The 21,586-nt window shown below is 41.5% G+C and overlaps 1 protein-coding gene across 5 annotated transcripts in view; it reads right to left on the bottom strand.

Moving 5' to 3' along the window:
* Positions 1–229: 229 nt before the first annotated feature.
* Positions 230–21,586, bottom strand: part of SEPT10 (septin 10) — a 38,247-nt gene continuing 16,890 nt past the window's right edge. Inside the window, exons 5-11 of one of the 5 annotated variants that reach the window (XM_008065370.2) lie at positions 19,125–19,286; positions 17,182–17,278; positions 15,800–15,968; positions 8,465–8,597; positions 3,172–3,359; positions 2,605–2,687; positions 230–1,576 (exon numbers count right to left, since the gene is read on the bottom strand). In XM_008065370.2, coding sequence (XP_008063561.1) covers positions 1,368–1,576; positions 2,605–2,687; positions 3,172–3,359; positions 8,465–8,597; positions 15,800–15,968; positions 17,182–17,278; positions 19,125–19,286 — 1,041 coding nt within the window. In that variant the 3' untranslated portion in view covers positions 230–1,367. Of the gene's footprint in view, positions 1,577–2,387; positions 2,688–3,171; positions 3,360–8,464; positions 8,598–15,799; positions 15,969–17,181; positions 17,279–19,124; positions 19,287–21,586 lie in introns of those variants that run through there. The other 4 variants (XM_021715974.1, XM_008065378.2, XM_008065384.1 and 1 more) reach the window with 4 other exon arrangements.

Genomic DNA, 21,586 nt, shown 5'->3' with positions numbered 1-21,586 from the left:
AAACATTTTGTCTGAAAATACTCATAAAATACTTCATCGTAAAATAATTCAATTATGGTAATTGCCTTGTGTCCCCTCCCACTGTGGGAAGTTTTCTGTCCTCTCAATAAATCCTGCTTTAAAAAATAATAATAATAATAATTCAATTACATGAACTGATTTTAATAAAATGTTTCTTAAAATGACAGTTTGCAAATAGAAAAGTTCGAGTAATTTAAACACATTTTAGTAAATATGCAGATACATTTTATTTGCCAAGAGCAAATGTCAGTTTTAGAATACTCAAGTACAAAAAATAAAAATTTATATACCTATCACTGTTAAGAAAATATTAGAAACCATTAAAAGGTTTTGAGAAAAAATAAAATAAATAAATAAATAAAATAAAATGTTCTGAGAATACTAAGGCACTAAGTGCTAATATCCTTTAAAACATGAATTATCTGAATGTTTATATCTTTAATATTCAGATGCTCCGTTTTTTTCTTTAAAATATTTTTAATAAAATAATTCAACCTTATTATTTTTCCCCTGGAAGATAGTTTTAGACAACATGTAATACATCCTAATGAAAGTACTGTGATATGCTCAAGTTCAAAGGTACTTTATCACTTGAAAAAAGAATCTATATACCTAGATTTTTTTTACTTTTAAACATAGTTTCATCACAGCAATACATCAGCATGAAAAGTATCATACAGAAGCATGAAAAATAATCATGCTATACGATTTGACACAAAAGCTTACCATATCACCAATTGGATGACTGTATCAAAAATTTTTTAAGTCCTATGAAACTACTGAGTGGTTAGAGTTTTATCTCTACAATACATTCCAAGACATATTTCCAATTTTTTTTGTTTAGTATATGCAAAAAGGTTCATCTTGGAATATAAATACAGCTGGCCGGAATACAAATGAGATCTGTATTCCCAATGGCACTGAGACTTTGTTCTTTGGTCTAACGCAAAGTGACAATAACATGGCAGCAGGAGAACAGACTGAGATTCATCACAAAACAGCAGCTTAACAATTTCTAGCAACAGCAAACATGTGAGGGCAGGTTGAACATCCCTCATCCAAATGCCTGCGCCTAGAAGCATCTTGGATTTCACATTTTGGAGTATTTGCGCACACATGATGGGACCCACGTGCAAACACGAAATTCACATACACCTTTTCACAATATTTTCAATAATTTTAAATAAAATATTTTAAATAATTTTGTGCATGAATCAAAGTTTGTGTGCACTGAATCATGAGAGGCAATGGTGTCTGGTGGGATTTTCCACTTACAGTGTCATGCCTGCAATCAAGTTTCAGATTTTGGAACATTTTGAATCAGGGATGCTTAACCTGTAGTACCATCAACTCTGGCTTATGTATTGACCTTGTACTTGAAAGCATTTTCCCATAAATGTCACTAACTGTGGCCATCCGCCAGATATAGAGTAAGTGATAACATAAATGAAAACAGCAAGAAAATCAAAGCATACGTGTAGCTTTTTAATAACTTTTGCTTTTGCTTGTGATGACTTTCTGTGGTCTGGAACTTCTGTTTTACATAAAATTGGAGCTGGAAAGGAAAAATATCTTTTGATTGGTATAATAAAAGCATACAGGAAGTAAAAGTTAGCAAATATACATCTAACATATTATGGGATATCTAGCTATGGAACTTAAAAAAAAATAAAAAACCAAAACCACCAAACCATATTTTCTTGAGGATAAATTCTTCTAGAAGAGCTCTCGACAAGTTATGGGCTTAGCCCTGATTTCACAAACAACACTGTGGTTCTCAAGTGGAGCTGGCTGATAATTTTTAAAAGGTAAATATTAGCTTTCATATATATTAGCAAAATTGGGAAATCTAATGTTAGTAACACTGGATTAAGATGAAAAGAAAGAGGGTAAAAGATCCCTGAGCTTTATGATATAAAGCACACTAAAAAGCAGCAATTATATTTATATTTTACCTTTTGAAATTCAATGCTTGAATAAAATATTATACCATCATATTCATTCCTTGACAAATAATTACACCAGGCACTGTTCTAGCCTCTAGGAATGGATACATCAATGAACAGCATAAATATCCACACCCTCGTAGAGCTTACATTCATAGTTTCCCCAAAAAGTTATAAAATCTGTAGCGGATTTTAAAAATGGAAAAATCCAACAGACCAAGATTATGTTTTCCTAACTATTCTAAAGTTGAACTGCAATATTCTGCAAATGCTGGGTTGGAAACGCATGCAGTGAGAAAATTAAGCCAGAAGAAGTGCTGCTCTGTGAGGAACATGAGAGGACTTGATGCCACTAACACAGAGGTATTTGGAGTGAGCCCAGGCAAAGACCCACAAAAGAGAGTTTGGAATAGACCAGGTCCTGATGAAATTCAATAACGAACAGTTAAACTGACAAGGCTATTTTACATGGGAGAAACAACACAAGGGACACAAAGTACAGATTACCAAAAAGGAAAAAAAAACTTATTTTCTAAGACTTTGGCAGCTGATTTGACACATACCTAGAACCTACAAGCCTGGCGATTGTCATCAAACGCTACTCATGGCCGCCCCCTTGCACTGTGGCCCTCTCTACCTTTCTCTGCATCTTTACGTCCAGCACTGGCTTCACAAGCTCTGACATCAATGCACAGGAGTTCAAATCGACAGCTTGGTTCCCTTATCAAAATAAAAATTCTCACAAAATCAATATCAGTAGAATTCATTTTCAAAAAGGGTCTAAGAACTAGATTTTGAAAATAAAATACTATTTTATGTTTATGGTTCCCCAATAAAGTACATCGTTTCCATTAAGAAGTAAATTCTGAGTAACTGGTGGCAGATCAGCAAAAGCAGCCATGTAGTTAGGGCCATGGCTGCGCTATGAAATAAGAGCAGCCAATTTTCTTTTCTCCGGCTAACTGATCCGTTTTATTCATCCACTCTGGCGAACATTTACAAGCATGTAACATGTGCCAGATGCTGTTCTAGATGCAGGAGAAGCAGTGGATAAGATGCAGTGAACAAGAGGGGCAGGTTTGCTCTCCAGCAGACGCTGAGTTGCAGGAAGCAGGCAAGGCGTGAGTACACAGAGGAGAGAAACGCCAGGCAAGGAGACAGAGGTGCGGGGCGGGCGGCCAGGGCAGTGCCTGGGGACACTCACTTCTTATGGTCCTTGTCCTTCCTCAGGTTGCTGCCCACTGCCAGAAAGGGCTGGTTCTGGAAAACCTCAGACGCAACTTTCTTCTTAGAGAAAGCAATGACTTCTTCTTCCAAAGATCTTCTCTTTTCTTCAAGCCTCATTGTCTCTTCTTGGTGGACTCTTTTAAGATGCTCAAATTTGGCCAGTAGCTGGAAACAAAAGTGCAATTCCCGCCACTGACACAACGCGGCAGCACACACACAGGCTCCTCTCCAGTTCAGCAGAGGGGCTGTCCACAGGCGCATAACACACTGTTGTCTACACAGCAATCCACACTTTCTTCCTAAAGTCTCAAAGGTCCATGCTTCAAACAAAAGTTTACATATAGAACTGTCTTGGTTACTTAAGTGGGTTTCTATGCAAAAAATGCCTGAACCAAATATAATAAAAGCCACAGCCTCATATAACAAAACTCAGTTCTTAAAACATTTGACAGTTTCTACTTTTCTCACTTTACATTTTACTCATAAAGCTTCTCACATAAAGTTTCTCAAATTAGTGCTCAATAAAAATAAGAGGCACAAAATACAGAAGGAAACTATCCAAAAGAAAAAATAATTCCCATTTTCCAAATAAAGATGACAAATACAGAGAAACAGATGCTGAAAACTGTACTAGTAAACCTCGCAGGAAAGCAAGTGCCAACTGTCAATTTATGTCAAAAACCTTAAAACCATATTACATTTTTCCACAGCCATTCAACTTCTTGAAATCTAAATTCAGAGAAAGATATAAAATACTCACATCAAAATGGCAAAAACAGTCCAAGTATTCAATACAGATAAAGTAAAACAGTGAGTTTATGCTGACTACACTCAGTGGAGGTGTGGGAGACCAGAATGTGCTGCCGGGTTCGAAGCCGAGCTTGACGTTCGCTAAGCCAGCTGTCGATACAGGACAGCCCGCTGCCCCCATCTGCCTAAAGCAGGACACAGCTTCACGAAGACACAGGTCGCCCTGCTCCCTTCCCCACAGGAGAATACAAGCTAGCCACCGAGGACAACTGGAGACCAGAGACAGCACCAGGGACATCTGCGACCAGCTTTCCTAACTAGCCATTATCCACCAGCTACTTGTTTTCTTCCAAGCTGCAATCCCCAGAGACTCAAAGTCCTTTTCTTTTTTCTTGCCATCTGTCTAAAACTTTGCGGTTCTTTCCTGAAGATACTGCATAAGCTGGAATCCGAAGTCACCTCTTTGAGAATAACTCACTGGCTGAGTCTCCTGTGGATATGTGAAATACACATACTAACAAACTTGTGTTCTTCTCTTGTTGAACTGGGGAAACTGAGAGCAAGGGGTCTGTTCCAGCTGAGAACCTACAGGGTTATTCTTCCCTGCACAGTCATTAAAATTGGTTTTGCAAAAATCTGTAATATTACAACATGAGATTTCTCTTAAGTGAAAAAAAGACTAAGAAAAACATTTAAAAGACATGATTCAATAGATTTTCATTTCCTTAGGGCTGAAAATCATCTTGATAACCCATATGAAAGGAACAGTATCACACTGGATGTCGACTTAGGGTAGGTCTGGGTTTGGCTTTATTTTGTTCCACAGTTTAAGGAAAGTCCCACATAAATCACGGAGGCATATTTCTCAATGTGCCCTATGAAGGGAAACTGCAGGAAAAAAGAGCTTTACAAATATTAGGATAGAAAGGCGAAAAAAGTTAATTTACTTAACATTCTTACCAATGTATAGTGTTGAGTAAGCAGTCAATAAATATGAGTCGTTGTTATTAACTACAAAACAGGACACACTCTCTCTCTGCCTGCAGCCCCAGATAGTCAAGGCTTTACATGCTGAAGGGTGCAGGAAGCGACCAGAGGGGGGGCTCCCAAAATGGTGCCGAAACACCAGACAACAAAGGCTCTCTCTCTCTCTCTCTCTCTCTCTCTCTGTCACTCTCTCTCTCTCTGCAGCTCTCTCCCACTTCCTCTCTCTCTCTTACTCTCTTTCTCTCTCTCTTTTTCTTTTTCCCCGTTACAGATCCCCTCTGTAACAGCCGCTTTAATAAATCTCTTGGTCCTGGCCGGGTGTGGAGTCATTACTGGTGCCGAACTTCTTTCACTGGCCATGGAAGGAACCCACGCACATCTGGCAGGGTCACTGAGCAGCGTCTCCCTGAAGACTGCTCAGGAGCTATGTCCCTTTCATGTTTATACTCCAGCACCAAGCACAGCACACAGTGCTGCTCCTGAGGAAGTTACAGTGGTGGAAGAGTAACGAAAAGAAATGCAGATGAGAGGTAGGGGAAGCTCCGCAGGCAAGTTCAAAGAGCCCAGGGACAAAGATGACGGAGGCAGGCGGCTCTGGTCTGATTGTGGCTCGCCTGAAGAAACCAGGGACTTAAAGCAGGCTGCATAGGAATCAGCTGCATGCTGTGCCTTCCAACAATATAAACACAGCACCTAGAATCCAAGCCAAGAGAGAGGACCCTCGTTTGGTCCTCTAGTCGGGTTAGATAAACCTGAGATTAGTATTTCAGTCCTGGGTAGCAATCTAGCATTCATACAACAAAGTAGAACTCTGGGTCTTGAAAAGATGGCATATCATCGTTCAGGAACGACGAAGAAACAGAGACTGAGGGTAGAAACCAGAGAGCTAACCTCCAGCTGAATAAAATTTATATGGGCCAGGCTGTCCTGTGAGTCAGTGAGCCCCTGACAGGAGAAGTATTCAAAGGGGGACGTGGTTGAAATAGATGATTAAGAAAGGCCCTATAACCTAAGACCCTTTGATTTCGGAGGATGCTGCCTTTTCAGAAAAGCACGGGCTCCTCAGTATCTGCTTATTTAAACGGCCCCTGCTTTTTAAAAGGATACATGGTTATGTATGTGCATGTGTTTTGCGGGTGGGCCTCTCTAGCTGTCATTCAAACCAGTGGCACACATGAGGAGACGGTGGCAGCTCTCGGAGCAGGTGGGCATCCCTCTAATGTGGGAGAAGAGCAGGGGGAGGGAAAGCTGGGGGAGGAAGCAAAGGGACGGCTTCCCGCTGCGCCAACAGGGCCCCATCGCTTACTCGAGTGGAGGTGCGTGCGTGATTCGCAACAACAACACCTGGAAAGGCTGGCTAAGATTCCAGGAATACGACAAACTGGAAGACACTTTCAGAGGGGGTGGGGAAAAGGGTGTGGACATGACTATGGTGTGCACCCCATGGCATCCGCAGTTGTGACAGCAACAACCTACTCCACTGCTAAACAACCTACTGCATAAAGTGTTCGCTCTGGCCCCACTGCTCACCACAGGCAGTCACCTCCCACATCCTTCCAGATTCGAAAAAAGCGAGCTGCTGAGAGTCAGTCACCAATTCTCTCAGACTGAGCTGCTCATGTGGTACGGCAGTCCCATCCCCCTTTATCAACAGGGGCTCCATGCCAAGACCCCCCAGTGGGTGCCTGGAACAAAGATAGTATGGAACCCTCTCTGTGCTATGTCTTTTCCTAGGCATACATACTTACAGTAAAGTTAAGAAATAAGACATCAACAATAACTAACAGTAAAACAGAACAACTATAACAATACACTGTAATAACTGTTGTGTGAATGTGGTCTCTCTCTCTTGAAGCACTCTCATATTTTTGAACCATGGTTGACCATGGATAACTGAAGCCTCAGGAACTGAGGATGGTGGATGACTGTGCAATGCTGTGCCTTTTGTAGACACTGCTTCTACGATGTTAAACAATCTGCCACTCAATGGTCCTTTTAAAAGTATCCACTTTCAGATATCAGAAACGAACACCAGAGAGCACACTTGTCTACTGCTGAGCTAGCAGCCCACTGTAACCAGAGCCCTGTGCTCTGCCAGGATCCCTTTCTGCCTGCAAGTCAGAGCCCATGCTATGTGCTCACTTAAAGTTCCCTTGACCCAAGGCTCTCCATTGTCCCTCTTGGCAAACTCCTTCTTGCCCCTACCGTAAGGCTCCTGGTCTCCTCTTGCTCATGGCTGCAATATAGCTACATTTTTTTATTATAAATTATCCAGAATACTTTTTGGCAGTAAAGGGGGCATGAATGTTAAGTGAAGAATTACAGCAGGAAGCAGACTAACATATAAGATTGGGAAATAGTAAAACCTTAATCAAATGGCCCAGTTTGTCTAGAAAAGACCTGGTTTACATCTACCTGCTGTGCCACTATCAACAAGCCTCCTCGCCCTCTAAAACCATCTTTCTTAAGATTACGAGTTATACAGTTTTCCGGGTGATGATTTCTGGTCATGGAGAGATGATTAGTGACAGAAGGCTCACCTTCGCCAGACTGACCCTGGCTCTCAGCAGGAACAACACTGGGGTCACAGCAGGGACCCTGTCATATCAGCACAGCAACAGGTCCCCGAAATCTACAGATTCAAAAGCTGCACAGTCAGAAGCTCAGAATCCTTGGGTCATCAAGAAAACTGCTTACCTCAAAACTAAAACTGCTGCTAAGAACTAGAAGCAAGCAAAACCACGGAAGTTCACTGGTGATGTTTTCTTGTGTCACCACTAGCTCAAGGTCTTCTAGATCATCTCGCAGCAGCCAAAGAGCTTCAGGTCAAAGATGAAGAAAGCTTCTGTACAGCTTTCACAGTTACCCATCTTATGGCCAACAACCACCCTCAACTCCCAACAAAGGCCTTATCGAGTCACAGGTAAAATGTTTATGGCTCATGGTTGGGATATCTAAAACACTTCTTAGTAACCTAGTCCATTACAAGTCCTTAGTAAACCACTTCCAACAGAAGAATATTTGCTCAAAAGGGCAAATTTTTAATTTGATCTCAGACTATGAATTTCTTTAAAACTCTATATGCAAAGACTGTTAGAATAACTACTTTAAAAAATTGTTATTTATTTTATTTTTTGGAGATAGAGTCTCACTCTGTCGCCCACACTGGAGCGTACTGGCATGATCATAACTCACTGGTGCAGCCTCAAACCTCTAGGCTCAAAAGATCCTCCTACCTCAGTCTCCCCCGAGTAGCTAGGACTACAGGCGCTTGTCATCATGTCCACCAGCAAATTAAAAAAAACGTTTTTTTGGTAGAGACTAGGTCTCACTATGTTGCTCAGGCTGGTCCTGAACTTTCCACCTCAAGGGAATGCCCTGCCGTGGCTTCTTGAAGTACTGAGATTAGGAATATGAGCCATTGCACCTGACCAGACTAGCTACTCTTTAAAGGACAAGTAGCCTACAAAGTATCTCAAGTCAGCAGGACACCTAAAAAATAAATGTGAATCCCATCAAACCATCATACTTGCCTCTCTTCTGGCTTCTTTAAACAGGGCTTCCTTTTCCCTCACTCGCTGCACATACACGCGCTTCAATTCTTCCTCCTTCCTCTGAACTTCACGACAGAATTCCTGTCTTTTGACGTCATACATCTGTTGAAGACTAAAAGCGATTTGTGTCACTTTCCTGTTAAAAGATGATGTAATCAACTTGAAAAATACAGTAAGTCCTCACTTACTATCATCCATAGTTCTTGGAAATTGCAATTTAAAGTATCAAGAAACCAGTTTTGCCAGAGGCAAAGTTGAGATAAGAGCTAAGTTCCTAAGTCATCTTTCCAGTTACAAAACCAGTACCAAACTTCTAAGTAAAGACTCAAAATGCTTTCTAACTTTATACATTGAAACAAATATGAGCTATACATAGATGTGAGAAAGATTACCAGGATAAGAGGATTGCCTGAGCCCAGGGGTTCAAGACCAGCCTGGGCAAGTTGGCGAGACCTCGTCTCTACAACACATAAAAAAAAATTAGCCGGGTATGGTGGCGTGTGCCTGTAGTTCCAGGTCCTCAGGAGGCTGAGGCCGCGGTGGCTGTGAGCGTCTCGCTGTACTCTAGCCTGGGTGACAGAGTGAGACTCAACTCAAAAAAACATAAAAAAAAAAGAAAAAGATTAATAAAAGCAAGTAAGATAATGAAGGAACACCTCCTACCTCCACACGGTTCAAAAGCAACCACAGCAAATACAGCAGGCTTGCTGTGCGCTTTCATGCTGCATTACTTACTGCCATGCATTGGATGCTTACATTTTATGAACTTTTACTTCACAACGATCTGCATTCATTTTCCAACCTGCTAATTTCAGTTTAGGGTCACAGGTGGCCCGAGCCTATCCTTGCAGTTCAGAGCGCAAGGTGAAAACCAACCTCAGACAGGAGCCATCCCACCACAGAGCACTCATTTAGACTGAGACAGTGTAGACGTGTCAGTGAACGTAATATGCACACCTCTGGAATGCGGAAAAAACCCAGAATTCCTGGGGAACATCCACACAGACATGGGGAGAATGTGCAAACGCCACACAAACAGTGGCTGCAGTCAGGAAACCACTGTTTTCTCTCATCAATGTTATAATGAAACAATGTTCAGAGAATGCTAGAATTCTGAAGCCTCTGCTTTACCAATTCCTGCATAAGACACACCCTCAATTTCACTGCAAATATGTTCCTCTTTCCATCTTTGTCACTTGAAACTGCTGTATCTAGAAACTTTGAAGTCCCAAAGTCATCTTTGACTCTTCCCTCACCCTTATCTCCATATCTGATCACCAAAGTTTGTTCAATCAGCCTGGGAAGCTAAAATAATTTAAATACAGTCTTGGTTGGGCATGGTGGCTCACGCCTGTCATGCTAGCACTTTGAGAGGCTGAGGCAGTAGGATTGCTGGAGCCCCGGAGTTGAAGACCAGCCTAGGAAATACAACAAGATCTCGTCTCTATAAAATATATATATATATAAAATAACCAGGTGTGGTGGCACATGCCTGCAGTCCCAAGTAGGAGGCTGAGGAGGAAGGACTGCCCAAGTCCAGGAGGTTAAGGCTGTGGTGAGCCATGATGGTGCCGCTGCACCACAGCCCGGATCTTTGTGATTTTCTGCCATTACTATTGCGATAATTTCCAGACTGATCTCTGGGCTTCCAGTTCCTTCCTTTCACTTGGTTCTTCCTGCCACTCCTTAGGTTTTCCACCAAAAACGCAAATCTTGTGACCTTTTCTCCCCACATTATGTTCTCTCCCGTACAAGGTCCCACCCCCACCTCTTTGAAACTGCATAATCTGGCCTAATTCTACCTTACCAGATTCCTTGCTCACCAAACAAACCTGATCCCCTCAGGCTACAACCTCACCAGCAAGGACAGTCTGGAACTCTATGGACAATTGCTTTTTCTTACCCATAGCCCTTCAGAGATGTAACAAGCCTTGTTACATGTCCGAAAAGCTGAGCCCACTGGGCACAGTGGCTCATACCTGCAATCCCAAAACTTTGAGAGGCAGAGGCAAGAGGACTGCTTGAGCCTAGGAGTCTGAGACCTCATCTCTATAAAATTTATTAAAAGAAAAGGAAAGAAAAATGCTGAGCCCTTCCACTTTAGCTCACCATGAGAATATCCCAAAGGTTTAACAGAGAACACAAATTCCCTTTCCAGCTGTGTTAGAAACATCTACGGCTTATGAAAATACCGTAAATATAAGCAGATTTTAAACATGATGAATTTTAAAATTTTGCCAATCTTAAATTTTATAACTAGAAGTAAGTATAGAATTCTGTAAGTTCAAGGAAAAACAGAGTAAGGAGTGCTAGGCAAGGCGGCTTGGCTGGAAACAGCAGGTGTTCCCAGGAGGATGGGTCCATTTTCTTTAAAAGCAAAGTTTACAAATGTGCAAAATGCCCTAGATTCCACACAAATGTCTCGAAATCCCAAAGAGGCATTTTACTTCGTACCAGTTTTTCTGTGTTTGTTTTGGTCTTTTTAAAAAGAAGCCCCTAAGTCTATAAGCCCCTTTCATCATTTTCAGAAATCTCACTACATTTTGCTAGTCCAACGCTGAACTGATAGTCTTGACAAGCTTGATTTAAATAATATTGTTACTCCACATCAAATGTAAGCTTTTAAAAACTGCTTCAATAGCCAGGCACAGTGGCTCACACCTGTAATCTCAGCACTTTGGAAAACAGAGGAGAGAGGACTGCCTGAGCCCAGGGGTTCAAGACCAACCTGGGCAACATGGTGAGCCTTCATCGCTACAATAAATTAAAAAAAAAATTAGCCAGGTGTGGTGGTGCACACCTATAGCTCCAGCTACTTGGAAGGCTAAAGCGGAAAGATCGCCTGAGCCCAGCAGGTCCAGGTTGCGATAGCCAGGGGGGGAAAAAAAACCTGTTTCATTAATCTATTGATACAAGCACTTGAGTTGCTTACAAAGACAATCCCTGACCAGGCGAAGAGAAGAGATCTGACACTGTGGCCTACCTGATGCTGGCAGTGCTCTCTCCTGGACTCCTTACGCTCATATCTCATACCCTCAGCAGCCCTGAAGAATAAGCACTGATGTTTTGTTTCACACGTGAGAAAAGTAGAGCTTAGAGAAGCAAAGTAACCGCCCAAAGTAGCACAGCTCAAAAATGAAAAGAGGAGATTTGAACCAGGTCAGACATGTTCCAGAGCCCAGATTCCCAACCACCTCTACTCAGATCTCCCTCAGAGAGGGCCAGGCCCCAGAGAAAGAGTGGGCTGTTCCTGCATGCTTTCATCCTGCCATGTTGCTTTCCAGTGTGACAAAAAAGTGCACAAGGCCAACTGCAGGAAAGAAACTCGCACTGTCGTTCAGAAGGTGGTAAGGAAACTCTTTAGACGATCTGGAACAGAATAGTTTAAAGAGTTTATATTATAAAACTAACTCAACACAGATTAAATGAAAATGAAAACATTTTCTTGCTATACTACTCCCTTTTCTAGCACAGAAGTAGCTTGCTATCAGAAACATTTAATGCCAACATACTACTACAGTTGCATATCTCACTGACTTAAAGCAAAGTTGGAAACCAAAGAGAAAGAAAAGAAATTCTCAGATGCTCATGTCATTAAGAAAAACCCTTAAGCCCCTTTCACTGGGAACCTTCTTATTTGTGTCTCGTGAACAGTTCTAATTTCCTTTTTTTTTTTGAGTTGGAGTCTCACTCTGTTGCCCAAGCTGGAGTACAGTGGCACGCTCATGGCCACCACAGCCTTGACCTGCTGGGCTCAGGTGATCCTTCTGCATCAGCCTTCCAAGAAGCTGGAACCACAGGCATGCGCCACCATGCCCAGCTAAGTTTTTGATTTATTGTAGGGACGAGGTCTCGCCATATTGCCCAGGCTTGAACCCATGGGCTCAGGCAATCTTCTCGCCTCCGCTTCCCAAAGTGCTGGGATTACAGGCGTGAACCACTGTGCCTGGCCAGTTCTAATTTCTAATAAGCCTGGTAAGTTTTTTCCAAGCTGACGGTGGACTACATGAAGAAAGTGAACTGTTTCTTAAGAGTCACAACGACAAAATTTTACTATAATTATGTCAAACACCTAAGCAACTCTAAAATACTCCATAAATCTTCCTTTCAAAGTCATAGGTACCACAACACTTCAGTAAAAGTGATTTTGCTGTAAAATGTTAAAGATGATTAACTGTGGGAACGAGACTAGTTATGTTAATCTGAAATTATTAAACTTTGGGATTTAAAACGTTTTACAAAGCATGCTTCAAATGGTCTCAACAGTTAATATAAAAACATTAAGATCAGTTAATTAAAACCGTTTAAGTGTATAATGCCATTTTCTTGGACCTCGTGACAAGACACCATCAGTGCTGGGCGAGTACAGCACCAACCGTGACTCGGCACACCCACGCAGTAAAACGGAAGTGGAAAAACAGACAGGCTGCGGCGAAGAGGGCCGGGAAGTAAAGAGAAATAAAGAATAAAGGTCACCCTAACAGGTGCATACATCTTTTATACAACCGTTAGACAGACAGAATACTGAGGGACATATTTTACATGCCAACCAAATTAGAGTGACTACCAAATTAAATGGGAAAGATTCCCCAGAAAATAAAATGCAACATCTAGAAACTATAAAAAACAAAAGCTTCCTAATACATCAGGCTATACTGAGCTATAGAAGCCTCACCAAATCATTTATTCACAGACGAGAAAGCACCAAAAGTCAAAAGGTGAAAGTGCTTCAGCTTGACCCAAGAAATCCAGAAACTCAGTATGCTGTGTCTCTTCTTCCATGGAGAGCAGAGAGGGCATGGCAGACACCTCTCACAAAGAGCTAGTGCCCTTATTTTTGCTTAACTTCCAGCCACTGATCCTACCCAACCGAAGAGCCTCCCTTTCTGGTTACCCACTCTGCACCTGAGCAGTGAGCAGATGCTTCCCAAGCTGAAGAAATGCTCAATAAATGGATGTGATATGGGAATCTACGATTGTGACTGCTGGCCATCTACCCAACTCCTCCTGTATTGTTACCCTGATTACCTTATGGAGAGCTACCTCTCCTGTGGAAGACAGGATGGTGGGACACTCAATCAGGTTCATGTCCACACCCACACAAGAGAAAGGAACACGACCCTGGCTGGGCCTACTGGACACTCCTTCCCCAGACCACCACTTGTGAGCAGTGAACAAAGAAGGCTGGCCATAGCTTCCGTTCACTCATTCCACTCCCAGAGCAGGAAGGAAACTGGTTCCTACCTGCCCTGAGCCTCCCCTTGAATCTGTACGTCCTAGCTGGCGTAACCTTCTTCTGCCCTTTCTGGGTGACTGAACACTGTGCAAAAAGTACCTGGGGATCTGTGCACATCAGCTTGGCCCTCGGCTTCCACACATTTCCTTTCTTGACACCCTCGGTCTAACTCCAAGACGTGACACTGCTGGCGGTCCTCCCGTTCACTGACCCTTCTCAGCCTCCCCACCGCTCTTCCCTGTGGCAACACTGGAGCGACTCGAGGCTGCTTCTGAGGCATCTCCCTTCGCAGAGGGGATTCTCTCTCCAGGCAGCCTCACCCCAGTCCACATGGCAACTAACCATCAACGCCTATGCATTCCTCTGGGCCAGTCTTTCTCTCCAGATGAACTCCCCAAAGGGCCTACTCACCACTGTTACTTGGATACTTCAGAGCAAACTCAAGGTCAGCAGGTCCCAAGACGAGCTTCTGATCTCCACTGTGCCTACCATCACCACCACAAAGAAGCTGGTCTCCCTTCAGCACGACCTATCGTGATGAATGGAGTAACCAGCCACCTAGCCATGACACCAAAAGTGCCGGAAACCAGAAGTCTCCCTCTAGCCTCCTGCTTCTATTCTGCTTTTGTACTTTATCACAGCCAAACCACCACTAAGTTCTTCCAATTTCTCCTTCTAGACATCTCCCAAAGATATCCAACTCTCTTTATTTTCACTGCTATCACTTTAGTCCAAGAAATATTCTAACTGGTTTCTCCTAAGCACCTCCTAAGCATACCCCTTCCTTCAATACTGTCTTCACATTAGAGTCCAGAGTGATTTTTAAAATGCAAATATGAGGTCACTCCTAAAGTGACACTGCCTTCATCTAAGGACAAAAATGAAAATCCTCCCCAGGGCTGCTGCCTACCTATCCTTCTCAGCCTCCTGGGCTGTGTAATGCCATTCTCTCCTTGCATTCAGGGCCTTTGCACACGCCTGCTCCGTTTTGCTCATTATTATAGTTCAAAACAGCTACTGCCTCAAGAAAGTCTTCCTGAATTTTCCAGCTGAAATGTGGACCTCCCCTCATTATACAATGCCACCTCTCCTTGAGTGCAGGTATCAGGTGTACATGTGTTTCAAGTCACCAAGGAAGTTGATAACAATACTTAATGCTGCAGTTCACTGAGCAAGAAGTTCTTCAGGCTCTAAAATTCTTGTAAATATGTTGTAATATTGTAAGAAACAATCTAATCTGACTCTCTATAAGTGCTCTCATTATTCCTTTACAAGATGTTCTGCTAAGTTTCTCTCACTCCAAAACTTTCGCAGAAGAACAGTCAACAGGCAGTGTTTTCGTTTACTTAATACGATTCGTGCACCAACTTTCTTTTTTGTTAATTTTTATTTTTATTTTAGAGTTGAGGGGTGCATGTGAGGATCTGCTCCATGAGTAAAACTGTGTGCAGGTGAGGTTTGGGCATCTCTTCTCCTGGTAATGGACGTGGTACCCAGTGGGTAGTTGTATGCCCCTTCTCGCTTCCCTCCCCCTCCTAGTAGTGTCCAGAGTCAGTTGTTCCCACCTTTGTGCTCGGGTGCCCAATGTCTGGGGCCCACTTATGAGTGAGAACACACAGTATTCAGCTTTTTGTTTCTGTGATAGTTCACTTAGAATGAGGGTCTCCAGCTGCATCCATGTTGCTGCAAGGGACACGAGTTTGTTCTTCTTTATGCATGCCCCAACATTCTTTTATGATAATAGTTAAATATACTCTCTCATTTGTCTCAGATATATACAAAAATTTTAAAAAAGGGGTTTTTTTTTGGGCTTCAGTTATTTATATCAGCGTGTACTGAAAAAGAGGGAATCTGCCATACTTTCTCGTATTTAACTCCTTCTGAGTCAGACAAAGACCCTTCAAAACCAAAGTGCCAAGTGATTCAAGAAGCACGGTCATTAGTCATTAGCCAACAACTGAATTTCACAGTTCCGGGGGGATTTCTGAGAGACACACTCACCATCATCCTGGCTACATCAACACTGCCACCCCTCACTCCGATACCCTTTCTGGTCGCCCCCCGAGAAGCCTCGCTACCTGACTGGCTGGCTCTCCGGGCCCACATCTGCGAAGCCCATCTCCTCCAGCTTGCAGCGCCGATAGAGCTCGTAGTGCCTGCTGTGCGTCTGCTCCCGCAGGTCCTCCATGTTGGTGCAAATGAGCATTTCCCGAAGCTTCACAAAGTCACAGTGGTTTTCATTTTCCACTAGTCAGGAAAAAAAGCAACACTGGTTTTTAATTCCTGGCATACAAATGGTGTTTATTGAACAAACAAATAAATGACAATACATGAAATAACAGTGAGCAAAATGACTAGTTTAAGAGCTACTATTATTTTATACGAGTAACCAAGGAAGAAACTCTTGAATTGCACACACTGCATTATAGGCAATGTTAATTAACAGACTGGGAGATCTGCTTTAAATTTAGTAGCCAATGGATAAACAGACAATAGCAAAGAAACACAACTTACTATGCTACCAAATGCTTTAGTCATTTCCCTAATATTTTGTTAGCAGTTTACAAAACCATCCTTAGGATATTTCACATAGTACTTAAAAAGAGTCTGTAACGTTATTTTGCTAAAACTTCAAAGCAGCAAACTGTGCAAACTCAAGAATACCATCTGTGCATGCTACAATGATTAAATTATTATTATATAATACAATTATGCTCCTGTGTTAGACATTATTCAAAAAAAATCAGTGTACACACTCACATGGTCTTTTTTCTATGTTTATGGTGACCAGAGGACTACAAATAAATATATGTTACCAACGGTCTTTAGTACAAATACTACTTTTATATTTCTTATAAAATTTAAAGTGCTACATTTTCTCAATATTTTTCATTAATTACAAAATGTGTCAATTTAAAACTAGCAGCATTTAGAAACTAGTACTAGTAGGAGCAATGTATCCCCCACTAATAAGCAATACAAGTAAACGAACAAGATCATGCTAATTACTTATATGATGTTAGACAAATGATCTGTCAAGTAGATTTAACTTTTAGATTTTTTTTTTAAGTTGGCTGACTGGTTTGTTTTGGAAATAGCTGACAACACATTGATCTGTAAAAATATATAAATTTACAAGATGCTTTACTGCGCCCTATAATTAGGTAAAAATCAGTTTATGTATCATGTTTAACACCACTTTTTACATTCAGTGTGTGGCCACAGCATCCATCTGACCGTCGTGGCACACCACACTGGGGAGGCATCTTTGTGAGGCACAGCAGGAAGGATGGGGAGGTTCTGGCCCAGCTTCGCAGACTTTGGCCAAAACGGTGCACAGCCAAGCCCTCTAACAGCCAGACATCATCCAAAACGAGCATCGCCTCAAAGAGTACATTGAGAGCAACCCTGAGACTGCTGGGCCACACACGTATTGCTCGTCACCGTCCCTCTCATTTACCTTGTACAACACCCCAAGGGTACTGGCGAGCCTTGACCATCTTATTTCCAACTTTTACCTCAGTCATACTTCCTACAACAGCAAATGGCAACTGTCCCTAAAAAAGATTCATAATGTCAATCACATCTTCATACAATGATCAGTTATACCTCGGACTTTATTTAATTTTTAAAATTTTTTTGAGTCAGAGTCTCACTCCATCACCCAGGCTGGAATGCGGTGGCATGCTCACAGCCACTGTAGCCTCAACCTACTGGGCTCAGGCAATCCTTCCACTTCAGCCTTTCAAGTAGCTGGAACTAGAGGCACACATTACCATACCCAGCTAATTTCTGATTTACTGCAGAGACAAGGTCTCTCCAATTTGCCTGGGCTGGTTTCGAAACCATGGGCTCAGGCCATCCACTCGCCTTGGCCTCCCAAAGTGCTGGGATTACAGGCTGAGCCACAGAGTCTGGCCATGCCTCAGATTTTAAAATCTGGCAGTAAGCATGAGCTAACCTACAAGAGTCATTTTTTGGCCCTGTAAAGGAAAGTATTTACTGAGTTCTGCCCACATGTAAGGTATTATTATTACTGGGAAACAACAACAATAGAAAGTTTAGTATATTTAGTATAGGTGTCATTTCCCTCAATATTATTTTTGCCCTAAAAGACAAAGATAATGTTGAGGAAACGACGCGCACACACACAGTATACATAATGTATATAGAGTGTTGTGTGTGTTTATTTATATATGTCTCTATTTAATGTACATACAGCATTAGTAGCCAAATTAACGCTAATACGGTAAATGCCCCAGAAGTTGAACGAAGTGAGGAATCACTGGGATCAGGAAGGGGAGATGCAATCAAGCCAGACCAGGAGGAATGAGACGCAGATGAAGAAGCAGGGTGGGAAGGAGGAGATTCTAAACAACATGCAGCAGCTGATTCAGGAGCAGGGAGAAGACTGATCTGTCTGAAGCTGAGGATTAATACAGGAGAAAAGTCTGATGTAAAAGTATTAGGTACTATGTGTAATGATTGCCATTATATAAATTTCTTAATTGTGCCCTTCTGAAAAATCACTCTAGGTAAGCACAAGAAATAAAATAACATGCAAAGACAATTTAACACATAGGAACTAAGATCACTTCATCTACATTAATCAGTTTTTTGTAGATTTCATTCAGGACTTAACATAAATGGGGTACAAAAAATTAGAAAAGGGAAGAAATGGAACGAACCTTTATTGAAAGTTACTATTACACACTTAACCAAGGTTTCAACACTAATCCCCACAATCTTCATCCTTTAGGATAAGTAGCACTAACCTAACTTTGTGGACAAGCTGACCATCTCAAGGAGGTTAGTAACTCCAAAGAACATTTGGTTAGGTTTGTCTGATTTCAAAACCCACGATCCTATAAAATATAATCAGATTATTTAAGAAATGTGCTAACATGAAGAAAGTAAGTAATAAGGAGCTTAGTCATCTTCGGTTATTTTAACTGGAAAGTTCCATGGCTGTTTGGTGTGTCCGTTTGACACTGTAACGGAGAGGATTGCAAAGACCAGCATTTAGAGATCTCCATAAAGACATTAAGATTCTAAGGCACTCCAAGGGAGGCTAGAAAGTCTCATGTTTTCACAGACAGGACAGAAAGAGATCATCCTTCCAAGGCAGTCACGTACGGCTCCACAAAGGGTGATTCCCAGTCTCACAAATCTCTCACTTTATCTAGGTGAAAGCAGAATGAAAGAAGATATGCTGAAAAGCAGATTCTCATTATACATTTCCCCATTCAAAATGATAAAGCATGTCCTCACACTGGACTTTTTGAAAATTCACTTTTGGAAGACACAAGTTAAAAGTTATTAGTAGCAATGTGACTCTGTAAATCAGTTTTATCTTCACATGTAAAACAGAATTAATATTCAACATTAACATTCAGGGCTTACATTCATGGCAGCATTGATCTTAGCAACAGAGTCGTCGTCCGTTGGGAACTGGTATATCTGAACGCCATTGCTGACCAATTCACTCATGAGTGCCATCTTAAACTTCTGCAATTCAGTTTTAGAAATTCCATCTGCTTGGGCAATCACTGGTATAATGTTCACCTAAAAAGAATTGTTAAAATTTCACCACTGAGGATGTGCTTTTAAACCCTGCCGTCATGTTCTCGCTCGAGGATGTGCTGCCGCTGGGTGAGGGCTCACCAGCTTTTCTGCTTATTCCTGAAACCCCACTGAAGGAACACGTCAGTACCAACGGCTCCTGGCTAACTCCTTCTCAAAGACTTTTGACAACATAAGGGAAGCTGGGTCAGCCAATACCTCCAAAACCAGTATGTAAATATTCTGAAGGAGGCTGTACCCATTAATTAAAAAGCTATTTTTTAAAAAGGGAATAAGTAACACAGGTGCTTCCTATGTGCCAGGCATTGTGCTAAGTACTCTGTCGTTCACCTCAGTTAATCTTTCACAGATGAACAACTTAAGCCAAGCTTGTCCAGGGACCACGGCAGCCACTAAGTGGCAGGGCTGAAGCCGAATCCAGGTAGTTCCGCACACCAGCCATGCCTGAACCCCTCTCAGCTGCCTATTCTCTAATACTAGCATAGTTTATTAAGCCAGGTAGGCCTCGGATAACTCTGGAACAAGCCTTTTATACAAAATAACAGGCAGGTGTCATTTTTACAGGGTAGTTCACACTTTATAATAAAGAATATCTTTAAATCACCGAAAGCCGGAGAAGACCAGAGAATGTATACTTCATCTGTCCTATGGTACAGTTCTATTACGGCTATTGAGAAGGGGACAACAGTCATAGACATGTCTTGCATGCATATACATCGTGCATGTTGCATGCATAATACAACGGGGTCTTCAAATACATCACCTCACTTAATCCTCACAAGGTATGGTAACAGCTCTCTTACAGGGCATGTCTATTTGTTAAATTCTCTATTTATGTGAACAGATTTAATTAATTTTCACAACTGCTCCTTTTGGTAGATCTTCTCTCTAGTTTCTGTTTTAGAGGTGAGGAAACTGAGACTCAGAGGGCTAAAGAAACATGGCCAGGATCAAATAGCTAACAGGTGACAGAGCCAATATTTAAAACCAGCCTCTACTTACACCAACTTCTACAATCTCTATACAAACTACATATGTTACTTCCCTCTAGCTAAGATAAAGTTGCACACTCTTGTTTTTATTTTTGTGTTCCTGAAACAAATACAAACTTCCATATAATCAGACTACACTAGGAAAACAACTGGTTAAATGGTTAGAATAGCTGATCAGATGAACAGACTGTCAGACAGCTGTGCTGACTTTTGCTAAAGCCAGGCCACCATGCAACTAGCCCAAAGTAAATCAAGGCCGGGCACAGTGGCTCATGTCTATAATCCAACACTTTGGGAGGCCAGGGCAGGAGAACTGCTTGAGCCCAGGAGTCCAGAACAGCCAGGGCAACATAGTGAGATCCTATCTCCACAAAAAAAAAAAAAAAAAAAAAATCGGCCAAGTGTGGTGGGACGTGCCTGTAGTCCCAGCTATTTGAAAGGCTGAGGTAGAAGGATCATCTGAGCCCAGAAGGTCAACGTTGTGGTAAGCCGGGTTCATGCCACTGCATTCCAGCCTGGTCAACAGAGTGAAATCTTGACTCAAAAAAGTCAATCTCTGAGCCAAGGCTGCAGAAGGCAGGCCTTCACGCTTTCCACACAAATATCTACAGAGAAGGCAGTAGCCTCCAGAATGACCTTGCATTCTGAGTCTGACCTAATAAAATTAGTAGCCAAGATGACAAAAGCTGCATTTCTCATACCATTAAAGGTTATTGAAGACTCTCTAGTGTGTTTTTTAGTACACAATAACAAGTTTAGCCATCTTTTAGACAAATATAAAACTACGATGTAAGTTAACTTATGGATTGTTAAACAGCTCCCTGAATTTACGTATAGCTCCTTGGCTCAGAAACTCAAAAATAGATTTTCTTGGTATGGTCCAAATTAAAATGTTTTACTATAATATGTAATGAAGCATTAGACCCTAATTTTTGTCAACAAAGTTTTTCCTCTCAATAGAGAAGTTAGTATCAAACAAATTATATGTTAAAAATGTTCTAGCATGTAATTTAATCACTAAAAAAGGAAGTAAAATTTAAGTTTTCTTCTTTGAATTTCATCTTCCAAACTGAATTTCTCTGGAAAATAAGCTAAAATGGGAACTTAATAAATGTCTTAATGACTCACAGAATAAAAGTGACAATATATATACATATTGTAAAGATATTTTAATAGTTTTATATATATATACACTTTTTAAAAATAAATATATGTGTGTGTATACACACACACACACACACACATATATATACATACATACATATACATACTTTTTTTTTTTTAATAAAG

Source organism: Carlito syrichta, unplaced genomic scaffold (genome assembly GCF_000164805.1).
Source record: "Carlito syrichta isolate Samal-C Ts95f unplaced genomic scaffold, Tarsius_syrichta-2.0.1 Scaffold103344, whole genome shotgun sequence".
NCBI lineage: Eukaryota > Metazoa > Chordata > Mammalia > Primates > Tarsiidae > Carlito > Carlito syrichta.
This window is presented reverse-complemented; position numbering and strand designations above follow the sequence as displayed.